The sequence below is a fragment of the Cucurbita pepo genome, chromosome 9, assembly GCF_057944985.1.
Source record: "Cucurbita pepo subsp. pepo isolate OVF chromosome 9, ASM5794498v1, whole genome shotgun sequence".
Classification (NCBI taxonomy): domain Eukaryota; kingdom Viridiplantae; phylum Streptophyta; class Magnoliopsida; order Cucurbitales; family Cucurbitaceae; genus Cucurbita; species Cucurbita pepo.
In genome coordinates, this window is record NC_141806.1 from 5,154,956 (window position 1) to 5,167,953 (window position 12,998).

Consider the following 12,998-nt stretch of genomic DNA (forward strand, 5'->3'; position numbering starts at 1 on the left):
TCGTGAGCCAACTATAGCTTAGGTAAACCCTACTACATTCTCGTGAGCCAACCATAGCTTAGGTAAATCCTACTACATTCTCGTGAGCCAACCATAGCTTAGGTAAACCCTACGACATTCTCGTGAGCCAACCATAGCTTGGGTAAACCCTACTACATTCTCGTGAGCCAACCATACCTTAGGCAAATCCTACTACATTCTCGTGAGCCAACCATAGCTTAGGTAAACTCTACTACATTCTCGTGAGCCAACCATAGCTTAGGTAAACCCTACGACATTCTCGTGAGCCAACCATAGCTTAGGTAAACCCTACTACATTCTCGTGAGCCAACCATAGCTTAGACAAATCCTACTACATTCTCGTGAGCCAACCATAGCTTAGGTCAACTCTACTACATTCTCGTGAGCCAACCATAGCTTAGGTAAACCCTATTGGAGACCAATTTTACCTACGACCCTTGAAGCATACGGGAAATTGATCTTAAAACTCATCCATAATACTAAAAATACTTATTAATTTTAAACAATAGTCCTAAACTGTGAAACAAAAAGTTACTAAACGGGCTAAAACTAAGGATAAACTGATCTAAAAAGCTCTAAATTGGGAGTAATTTAGACAAAAACACCTTAAACCGATTTGAACCAATTGGATTAACCCTAAACCAATATGCACTAGTAGGATTAACATTGAATTGACTTAAAATATGCTTGAACCTAAGTTGGGACGACTAAAATAGACGTGAACTAGAGTTGTACATGTGAACCAGTGTGTAAACCACAATTGAATCGATGCTGGTGCATAGGACCGAAGCTGACTAGAGCTGAACTGGCGCCGAAGGGAATGACCTGCGTGTGCACCTGTCTGGACTAGATTGCTGGGCTTTGGGTTGCACGCGTCTGAGCATGACATGCTAGGTGTCACGGTCGTACATTTTCAATTATGCAGCGTTGTGATCTTGACACGCTCACGACAAGCCTTAAGGAGAACCCAAGTTCAATATACATTTTTTTTGCTCGTCTTTTTTATTTCATTGGACCTTAGGCGAGGTTTGTCTTTGGCAACCGAACATAAGTCTTGTCTTCCAAGCTTGTTTGGTCACACATGCGACTTGTGCGTGCATGTTCAATCTTCTACGATTCAACCGACTTGCCTTTACACTAGGCCAAGTCATCTAATTCCGACCTTGCCTCTACTTGGAGCCAATGTCCCTCAGTGCAATGATGCATCTCAACTATTCATTTAGGTTCCTAATTAACATGACCCATATGTCTTGATGTCATCGGCCATCATAGCTCACTCACTCATGGTCTTTGAGACCAGACCCATGTGTCGTTCATATCATTAAGACATCATGAACATCCATCCATCCGAGTTATATTGAGTTATTGGACCCTCCCGTGTCCATTCTAGTTCATTTACACCCCTTGAGGTGGGGCTCGCAAGCCCAACCACAACATTTTCTCGTCATGGTCACATCCCTCATTGAAGCAAAGTTAAAGCTTTTTTACATGGTTCTTTCAGTTATTGGCACTAAACTTCAGTTATCTCGTCTTGGCCACCTTCATGTGGCAGTCACTACATTGACGATTCTCTTGGTCTTCCCACAGCTTCATTCTTCTGTTGCCTTTATATCCAGCTGGGTGCTCCTTCTCGAGTAAATGTTGGCCTTCACATCGGTTGTGAAGCCACCCACCTTAAGTAAGAGAGGATGTCTCAAGGAATTCACTTGTGCTCGTTTCTGGGAGAACTCTTAAGAGGTGAGCAACTCATTTTCTCGAGCTCTCTCTCAAACTTGACTGCCTCGCTACAAAGTGTCGTATTGTGCATAATCCAGCACATGGGCCGTGCATGTCTCAACTGATCTCTGACTTCTTTGCTTGCAACCATTGTCTTTATTCATCTTATATAGATGGCTCTTTGGAAGACATTGACCTGGTATACCTTATGATTCATATGTTACCCAATTTGGAACCCAAAGACCTTGACAAATGAGCTTGGCTTCAACCGACGACTCGTTTCCGATCCTAACAACACAACTACCCTATCATTACTGACACTCTTGACACTCTTATGCTGCCTTCATTCGACCTTTGAGATTCATTTATCTTACTATCTTGTCCGACTAGACATAAAGTGTGCACTGATACCAACTATCGCGGTCGTCCATTTTTAACCTACGACATCATGATCTTGACAAGCTCATAACAAACCTTGAGGAGAATTCAAGGCTCATATACATTTTTCAAGGCTCATATACATTTTTCACCTGTTTTTGTGGCTTCGTCGAACTTTAGCCAAAGTTTGTCTTTGCCAACCAAACAGAACTTGTGCAAAACCCAAGTTTGTTCAGCCACACAAGTTGCAAGTGCATGCATGTTCAATCTTTTGCGACCCAACAAACTTGTCTCTCCACTAGGTCAAGTCATCCGATTCGACCTTGCCTCTACTTGGGGCCAAGGTCTTTAAATGTGCAACATCGCATCTCATTTTGATGCCATCCCAAGTCTCGGGATGCCATCAACCATCATAGCTCGCTTGGTCATGGCCATCGAGAATTGACCCATTTGTCGTTCATATCATCAAGACATCCCAAACATTCATCCATTCGGGTTATATCGAGACATTAGGTCATCTTGTGTCCATGCTAGTTCATTTGTGGAATTCGAGTTATGAGGCACATGCAGACAAGACAAGGTAGCAACACGGTAGTGGCTCCCAACTGGTCATGCGAGGGCCAAGACAAGGCGAGTGTCATGATGCGACCAAGGAGGATGGTGCATCTTCTAAATGACACATGGATGGATGTTCGAGATGTCCCGATGTTATGAATGACATATGGGTCCATTCTTGATGGGCAAGACCGAGCGAGCTATGATGGTCGGATGACATCCCAGGACTTGGGATAACATCATGACATGAAGGTCACGTCAATTGGGAATCGAGATGATAATTGAAATGTAACGTTGCGTTGAGAGACCTTAGTCAAATCACTTGGCCTAGTGTTGAGGCAAGTCGATTGGGTCGAAAAAGATTGAAGATGAGCATGCATTCGGCGTGTGTAGCTTAACAAGCTTTGTGTGTTAGCTTAACAAGCTTGGATTCCACACAAGATGTATTTGGTTGGTGAAGACAGACCTTGTTTAAAGTCTGATGAAGTCACTAAGAAGGGTGAAAATGAATATAGGGCTTGAATTCCTCTCAAGGCTTGTCGTGAGCGTGTTAAATACGATCATGACACAAGGCGTGTGGGTTGGCTACTTGGTGAACTGGATGGATTGCACGTAGACCATATGCTACTCTTATTTCTCAAGTTAAGGTACCGCATCCCAATATGAATGATAACGCTGCAGTGTAAAGGTCATGGGATCGAGGGTAGTATAGGGTAGTATGTTAACATTTCAAAATAACACAACACAGTAAATTTAACCAATCCCAACTAATACAAATCACAATCAACACTGATAAAACTCTTGATAAACACTGATTTTGCTAAAGCCCAACAATTGAATCTTGTTAAAAGAATTCAAAATTTCCTTTGTGAATTATATAGAATCCACATTTGACACCTCTATATATATACACTACACATTTAAAATTATCTCTTATGGCACATTAGCATAGAAAGATCAGTAGAGTCCCTTAGGCATACCAAAAACCTCCAATCGAGACAAACAAAGCTAACAAAATCAACAAAGCATATATCACGACTCGAGCATAGCCCCGAACAACGCTAACCGAAGAAGCAGTGTTCATCAACTGGCTTTGTGATAGTTCTGAGGATGATAGCCTTGATTTCTCAACCATGTATCTGGAATCACCATTTTGCATAGCCTCCAACTTCTTTGCTCCAATGGCTTCTCTCCATTTCAATCTGATTCTCCGATTTGCACAGCCTTGGTTCGGTAGCCATTCCAAATACTCATTCCAGTCCTGCTGGTACTTTCTCTCTGCATCTGATCTATGGAAAACCAGTGGGAACAGATCCGAAGCAGCATTGTAAGGCGGAGATGCATCCAGGTTAAGAATGTCGTCTTTTAGTATGTCAGAGTAGAAATCATCAGAACCATAATCCTGGATACAACAATGTGGGGCTTTAGTAGTCGATGTGTAGGGGGTACTAGAAGAGAATATTCTTAGGAGTCGGTATCAATTTATGTCCAATTGCTCCACATATAGTTCCTCTAACCACAGCTTCTAAACAAACTAGAGTCCATCCGAATTGATCTGGTAAGAGATCGGCAATAGAACGAATCCGTTTATTTTTCAAATGATTCATATCGTCAAGTGTACTCATTTCAAATTTTAGTCCAATCAAATGATCTGCAGCTGCGAATATACCTAGCAGTAACAAATATATATTGTTCTCAGGTATATTGAGGTATATCGAGATTAAGCCTCTAGCTTTCAAAAATATAAGGGATGAGATGAAATTTTAGAATATATAGTCAATTGTTTCCATCTTAAGATTGGTAAAGAGTCCCTAGAAATCTATAGATCCATGGCGTAAATATACTTCGAACAACAAGACTAATGGTGACAGGATATTAGTGTTGGATGATGGAAGTCCCACATCGACTAATTTAGGGAATGATCATGGGTTTATAAGTGAGGAATACTAACTCCATTGGTATGAGGCCTTTTGGGGAAGCCCAAAGCAAAGCCATGAGAGCTTATGCTCAAAGTGGACAATATCATACCATTGTGGAGAGTCGTGTTCGTCTAACATGGTATCAGAGCCATGCCCTAAACTTAGTCGTGCCAATAGATTGATAAATCCTCAAATCCTCAAATATCGAACAAAGAACTCCTAAAGAAAAGGAGCCAAGCCCCTCCTCGAAGGCAGTCAAAAATGACTAAGACTCCAAAGGAGTCGAGCCTCGATTAAGGGGAGGCGCACTTTGTTCGAGGGGAGGTGTTGGATGATGGAAGTCCCACATCGACTAATTTAGGGAATGATCATGGGTTTATAAGTGAGGAATACTAACTCCATTGGTATGAGGCCTTTTGGGGAAGCCCAAAGCAAAGCCATGAGAGCTTATGCTCAAAGTGGACAATATCATACCATTGTGGAGAGTCGTGTTCGTCTAACAATTAGAACTTACCTTCTGATCACCAGAAGACTCCACAGGTACAGCTTCTGCGACATCTTTTTGATTGGACTCAGATGTAAAATCGACCTGCTCGCCAGAATGAGCTTGCAACGAGGATAAATTCATTTGACTTGAAGCAGCTCGGTTTGAGCAACTATGTTGACGAAATTCATTATTCCTCCTAAGGCGGCAAACAACTAGAAAATCCTGCGCCATTCAAAAGATAGTTCATCAATTTTATCTTGAATTCAAAATACTAAATATACATTGTCCCACATTGGTTGGGTAGGAAAACGAAACATTTTTTATAAGGGTGTGGAAACCTCTCCCTAACAGACACGTTTTAAAAACTTTGAGGGAAACCTGAAAGGGAAAGCCAAAGAGGACAATATCTGCTAGCAGTGGGCTTGGACTTGGGCTTGGGCGGTTACATACAAGGTGTCCGGAAAGAAGATAATGAAACCTTCATTTAACTTTTGTATAGGACTTCAAACTTTGCTTAAATTTTTTTCTTTCTTTTTCAAAGTCTGTGCTCCTAAGATCCAAACTTTGGAGCCATCAAGGGTTTCCCTTAAACTCACTTGAAGATTTGAACACGCGAACTCTGGGTGGGTGTTGCTCACAGATCACGAGGATAATTCAACATGGCTGCCTCTCCTCGGGGGCTTTTACCTTACATTTAATTTACAAATCTAGATTTAGATTTCATAATGGGTCATGAGTCTCTTTTTGGGCTTCTCTCTCTACTTGTTTTCTGCAGCTTTAGCTCTGTTTATGTTATTTTTCCAGCCATTAATTTTAGATTTCTTTTACCTACCTTATTCTAAGCTAAAAAAAAAAAAAAAAAAGAAGCTGATCCAGATTGTTCGACCTCGATTCTTGATCAAAACAGATCACTCGTTGTCGTCTTGAAGCAGATCGATTCATACCATGAATGCATGGAACTTACGAGCAGTTTGACTCCCAACTCAGAAGCCCCTTGCTGAAAGTTCCAATGATTTACCTTCAACTGGACTCATAATCATGCAAAGTTACCATCAAGGTTCAGAATAAACATAGGAAACAACCATGTACTACTACTAATCATTCACTACACAATCTAAAGCCTAGACCTCAAAGATGTATCGATACAATCGAATTGTTGTAACACTTCCTATACTAATTCAAACTATATCAGGCATTTTTTTCCCAGAGTAGATAAACTTCTCAAAGTGAAGTTCCACCATACTTCGACAGATTCCTAGTTCAACAAGTGAGGCGAACGATAAAGGCGACAAAATCCATACAAGGCATATTTATCCAACATGGAAACGAGCAACAGAGTGGTTAAAGGTAACACGATGACACCAAATCACCATAGGGTCACCACCAAAAGTAAGAGCTGCTTTGGAAATTCAGCAAAACAGGGTAATCAAATTGTTTATCCTACAACAGTTCCTCAAACAAGCCACAAGTTCAACGAGAAAATTTGCTCCAAAAGTAATCAACATTTTCCAAATTGGTCACCAATAACAGAAAGAAACTTACCTGAGCTTTATCCTTGGCGTTAAATTCATGCATAATCCACTCTGTCCTTTCCCCTTTTGGTGCACGGCCAGTAAGGAAAACCAGAGTCCTCTTGGTACCAATAACATTGGAACCTGACTTTACATTACGCTCTTTCCCTGTGGCTTTCCAGTACCCTAAATCAGTCGCTCTCCTGGTCTGATTACCCTTCGGGTACTTTTTTCCCCGAGGGGAGAAGAAGAACCACTCATTATCGGATTGAATTATAGACTTAGCTGATCACACGAAGAAAGCAAACAGTTCTAATCAAACACCAGAAAAAGCCCAAAAGAATTGGAAATAGCCATAGATGATTCATTTCAAAGAAATTCAAAGTTGAACGTAGGGTTTTTGCCTAGGGCTCAGATGCAGAGACAGAAGTAAGAATACAAGATCATATAAGCAAACACTGACCAGGTAAGTCCCAGGGTTCGTACTTATAAATTTCAATCTCCACAATCACTTCAACGCTCTTCTCGTAGCCTTCCAATTTCTTCTTGAGGTAAAACGAAATCAACTCTTCATCAGTCGGCGAAAAGCGAAAACCAGGAAACATAGAAGAAACCGCCATAGAAAGCTGCACTTCCCTGGATATCCCATTCTCAGCAGCAGCAGCAGCAGCAGCAGCAGCAGCCGCCGCCGCCATTGGCAACAACCTCGAGTGATCGAAACGGAAAAGGAGAAACAGAGGAAAAGGGAAAGGGAAAGGGATCGTATATTGTTGGTGGTTTTGGTGTGGCGAAAATGGTTACCGAGAAGAATTCTTTTCTTTGGTCGCACGTCAAATGGGATTTTGTTGAAGCCATTTGAAGCCTCGAGAAACGTGAAGGACGCGTGGGGATTGATTTAGGCTTCGAAAGAACGTGTATGGCGTCAGGCATATCTGGACATCCATGGTTCTGTTGGCGCCATTCCAATGGCGATAAGCTCCTCTGTTGGCGCCATTCCAATGATGACAAGCTTCTCTGGACAGTTCATTGTTTTGTCCAACAAATTTAAGTGACGGAGTCCGGATCCTGTTTATCTAACGAGTATAAATCTCTCACTACTTCCTCCCCCATTCTCGGTTTAAGTGGGAATTCTCCACCCCATATGGTTCCAACGTTTCCGTGCATCCCTTGGAACATGTTTACTTACTCTTTGTTTCCAAGAGCAAAAACTAGTCTCACAAACCAACACGAGTCATTCCAATATGTTTTATTCTCAATCATGTATCTTAGTAAAATTTCAAAAAGCTCGTCCAACATAGATAGATCATTCCCGAAGCAACGAGACCGTAAAATAGCTTTACCGAGTTGCTGGATGCACTTGGAACGTTCAGTTCAATCGCTGCTCTTCTCTCCTTCACCTCTATTCCCTGATATTACCTGACCTTCTTGGCTTCGCCCCTTCCCCTATCGGTCTCGCAATTCCATGTAAACTCAGTCTCATGCCTGAACCTCTAGGTATCTTATGGACCTAAGATAGGGCACATCCTTCACGACATAAGATTGAAAGATCCAAACCTTCCTCTTCGGAGCGCAACGGTCGTGGCCACAGTGAAAGAAGGAAATCTTATTCTGATTCTTTGCTGCTTTACCGAGTGAAAGACTGAAATCCAGATCATTCATCGAGAGTCTCCCTATAAAGTTTATGTGCACCTTATTGGTATATGTAATAACATGTTTTATAAAATGTGGATGAGGAAATACATTGAAAACAATTTGAAAGAAAGTAATGTTATAGGCTAAAAGCAAATAAGCAACAACTACAACTTTGATAACATATAATGAAAGAATTGACAACTAGACACATCTCTCGTACATTTTGGGTCATTTTGGTATTAGCAAGTATAGACATGAATTTGGTGAATAGTCAAACATCCCTGTGTTGACATGACAAGGATAGTAAAGACCAAATTACACGTGAAAACAAGTAAAAGGGATTAAGAATGGACATGTAGCAATGGACAATACGCCATAGACAAGCATGTTTGAGACATGCAACATGCGACTACAAGCAACGTGCCTTAACACATAACTATAGGCAACACGCCTTGACAATTTTCCTTCCATTTTTCTCACAAAGTTGTTTGTCAATGTTGTCATCGCCTTTGCTTTAATATATTTATTTTTAATTTAAATTTATCTTTTTCCAAGGTTTTACGTTCATAGGCACAAATTTGAAGTTGATGATAATCTAGAGTCGTGGTGTTCTTTTATGTATTTTAAGACTTTTATTTACTTTAAATTAAATTTACATAGTGGTTAATTAGATTTACTTAGTGGGTTATGAAAGTTACTAACCCTTGAAATCTCACCGAACGTTAAGAGTTTTCATTTTGAGACTACATAAAGTCAGGTATGTCATAAAACTTGAAAAAGGTAATAAAATGAGTATTTATGCTTTCTTTTAACCAATAGTCTTTCCAATATTTAGATTGCATGTTTAGAATCATTTAAGCTTAACATGATCGATCTTGGTTGTGAAGTGATTCGAATCTTAATCAAATGTTCTTGCCTTGAGATACCGGATCAACAATTTAATATGGAGTTTACTTTCCATTGGAGTGATTCCTTATCATTAGGGCTAAGTGTTCAACTTTCTTTTAGCCAAGGGCTAAGTTTCTTTGCAATTCTATTTAGTTCAGATTGCATGTTTAGAATCATTCAAGCTAGACATGATCGATCTTGTTTGTGGAGTGATTGAGATATTCGATCAACATGGTAATCTAAATCTTACTTCCTTTGTAGTGATTCCTTATCATATGATATCAGAGCTTTCCCTTGGGTTGATTCCTCATCACCATTAGTTCGAACTAGAACAAAGTCTTACCTTATATATGTATGACACATAGGTATATGATACAAAGAATATTAAATAGCTAACCAAATCATCCTAAAACCCGTAGAACAATCTTGATGGTAAATATGCTTCGATGAGTTGAGTGATGAGTTATGAATTGCAAATATTTGATATTTTATTATAAGGCAGATATTTGCCTTCTTACCATAGCTATCTTTCTATTTATTACTTTTTCCATTTTATTTGATTATAAACAGATAACTTTCACACCATTTAAGTGGGGTAGATTAAGCAAACATTCTCAATTATGATGGTAAAAAGTCTATCAATACCTCGACATTGCAAGCACTTTTCAATTTCTCGCTCCTATTGTCTCTCCTTTATGATTAGTTATTTGAAGAAGGTTCATAATTTTTGTGTAGGTTCCAATCATCAATGAAATTAGCCATTATAATCGTGCAATTAATATTCTGAATAGAAGTCCATTTATCAGTCCTTAATTAAACTCCTCGACTACATCGAGTTATGACACTCTTTCTCTTCGTCAAGTACAATTGAGAACAATCTTTTGCAATTTTGACTGTGATGGAAATGCCTTTTCAAACATTTATGAAATCCTTCCCTCGAACTTAGTATGACAATTCATCAAGTACGATCATACAAGCAAGCATCGCTCTCCAATCGTCGAGTGAAAGATTAAAAAAAAAAAAAAAAATTCAAAATATATCTCCAAGAACAGTTCGGTCAAGCTCTTCCCGTCAATCACGGGAATGCTTGATAGTGCAATCCACCCGATCAGTCCAAATTCGATCACGTTCAGATCTCTCCGCAACCAGTCTCTTTGAAAGCTTCATTCTCCAAAATCATATGACATGTTAGGAATGACGACTACTTATAAACCCATGATCATTTCCTAAATTAGCCAATGTGGGACTCTTTTCCAACAATCCTCCCCTCGAACAAAGTACACTATAGAGCCTACCCTGAAGCCTATGAAGCCCTCAAATAAACTCCCCTTAATTAAGGCTCGACTCCTTTGGAGTCCTCGAACAAATTAGACTCTTTGTTCGACACTTGAGGATTCTATTGACATGACTAAGTTAAGGGTATGACTTTGGTACCATGTTAGGAATAACTACTCTCCACGATGGTATGATATTGTCCACTTTGAGCATAAGCTCGCATGGCTTCACTTTGGGTTTCCCCAAAAGGCCTCAAGTCATTGTAGATGTATTCCATGATCATTTCCTAAATTAGCCCACGTGAGACTCTTTCCCAACAATCTTCCCTTCGAACAAAGTACATTATAGAGTCTCCCCAGAGGCCAATGGAGCCCTCGAACAAAGTACACTTTTATTCGACACTTGAGTCACTTTTGACTACTTCTTTGATTGACATTTGAGAACTCTATTGAGATGACTCAGTTAAGGGGATGACTCTGATACCATGTTAGGAATAACCACTTTCCACAATGGTATGATATTCCTTACCTATAAACTCGATCATTCCTAAATTAGCCAATGTGGGACTCTCTTCCCAACCTAACAAACTGATAAAATAAGATCGTCACACTCGCCAGTGAAGTAATCGCTTACGATGTGAACCTTTGGCCAGATGCGCCCGCCACGCGAAACGGATTCCTCGCGGGCACCAGGGATTTGATGAACCCTGCGATGACGAAAAGAAAAGAAGGCGAAATCAATTTTCAGAGCAGAGTTGAGAATCGATTGCACGTAGAGGTGGATTACCGGAGACGAGACGGGGAGATTTGGAGGGAGGAGAATAGAGAGAGGAGGTTCCGAGGCCGACGACGGTGGGAGAGGTGGTGGCGAAGGCGGTGGCCATTTTGGATGATTCGTGGGAATAAGGGCTTGAGTGGTGCGGTTCGTTTGTGGAAGAGAGGGCGTGGGATTTTCTTTGGGATTTGATCGATGTGGATATTGGATGCATTTTTTGATGAATCAGGATTTGACACGTGGAAGTATTTGGATAAAGTGGGCCCTTCTACTTCTCTCCTGAATTCTTTGTGGCGGCGGCCGTGGGATCTCTAGATTTTCATTTTGAAATTTTGAAAATTAGAAAATTAATTTTTATGGGATTGTTTAGAATTACATTAATAACATTACAATCAATAATGTAAAATATAAATAAAATAATTAATTTTTTTATTAAAATTAAATGATTACTTGAGAACGAGAGAGAGAGATAAGAGATGTGATTTTTTTTACGGACAAACTCGTCTGAAGGAGAAGCTAATGAACGCTACAACTCCCGACTCATTTTAATAGGGATGTTTATAGCTTTAAGTACGTTTTGAAATTGAATCTTTCTAACCAAGCATTTTATTTGCTTTCCATTTATAAAAAATTAAAAAAAAAAAAAAAACTAATTATTTGCTTGTTCATCGTCAAATTGATCAATTTAGTTGAGACAAACGAAGAATATTGGAATCTATTAAAGAACTCAGTTGTCTAACCAGCATCACCAAATGAACACGAACTGTTATTATTTATGGTTTGGAATTCACTCAATTTCTCCTTCAAAGTGAAAGACTGAATAGAACTCTGACGACTTTGACTAAATTAAAATTAAGACTATTTAATTTCTATTTAAATTAAGTATGGTTGACCTCTCTTGAAAGAGATAAATTGAATGATTAGAGGAGGTTGTTTGGATAAATATTGTATTTAGGACTTATGTCCAATGTAAATATATGACTCTGTGATGTATTATAAACATGTTTTAAATGTTTTGATTGTGATGTATTATAAATATGTTTTAAATGTTTTGGGCCATATTTTTATGTATATTATATAATTGTAATTAAGCTTGAAAAACTATCCAACCAAAAATAGAAGTGTATATTGAATCCAAGTATATATTAAACCCGACCCAACCCCAATTATAATAGGAGTATATATTAAACTCGATCCAACTCCAATTATAAGCAAGCGTTGGGTTAGATAACATTTGGGTTGGAAAAAGAATAGAGTCAGTTCAAGTTTCAGGCTCATTGGACAAATTTTTGGGTTGGTCCGAACCGAAATTTTTTTTTATGTATGTGTGGGTCGGTTTATGTATGTGTGGGTTGGCTAACTTGGTTTTCAAGTACAATTAGAAATCTGCAAAAAAAAGTTTAAAAAAGTTCAAAATTTTCAATTCTATCTTATAAATCATACATTTAAATTGAATCCTATCTTATAAATCATACCATCCTAACTTATAAATGATAGATTTAAATTTTAAATTTAAATGTAGGATTATTTTAAAATTTTCAATTCTATCTTATAAATTATACATATAAATTTAAAATTTTTCAGTTCTATTTTATAAATCATACATTTAAATTGTTCAATATTTTCAAATGAGTATATTTTTTATTTTTCATAAATTATAGTTCGAATATTTTCAAATGCTTATAGATTAGGTATATTTTTTATTTCAATAGTTTTAATTTTTGTATATTTTTTATTTCAATATTTTTAATTTTTTCATTTTTACCGATATAAATATGTATATTAATAAATTAAAAGGTTAAAGGGTGTTAATATGTTTGGGCCATTGAATTACCAAATAAA

The 12,998-nt window shown here is 38.6% G+C and overlaps 1 protein-coding gene across 1 annotated transcript; it reads right to left on the bottom strand.

The window, feature by feature from the left end:
* Nucleotides 1-3,460: 3,460 nt before the first annotated feature.
* LOC111801549 (NAC domain-containing protein 89-like) lies at nt 3,461-7,538 on the bottom strand. Its single transcript, XM_087126726.1, has 5 exons — nt 7,051-7,538; nt 6,619-6,872; nt 6,041-6,100; nt 5,104-5,298; nt 3,461-4,072 (listed from the first exon to the last, which is right to left on the bottom strand). Exons 1-5 carry the CDS (start codon nt 7,280-7,282, stop codon nt 3,641-3,643), a joined length of 1,173 nt encoding a protein of 390 aa, XP_086982852.1. The 5' UTR covers nt 7,283-7,538; the 3' UTR covers nt 3,461-3,640.
* Nucleotides 7,539-12,998: the final 5,460 nt, after the last annotated feature.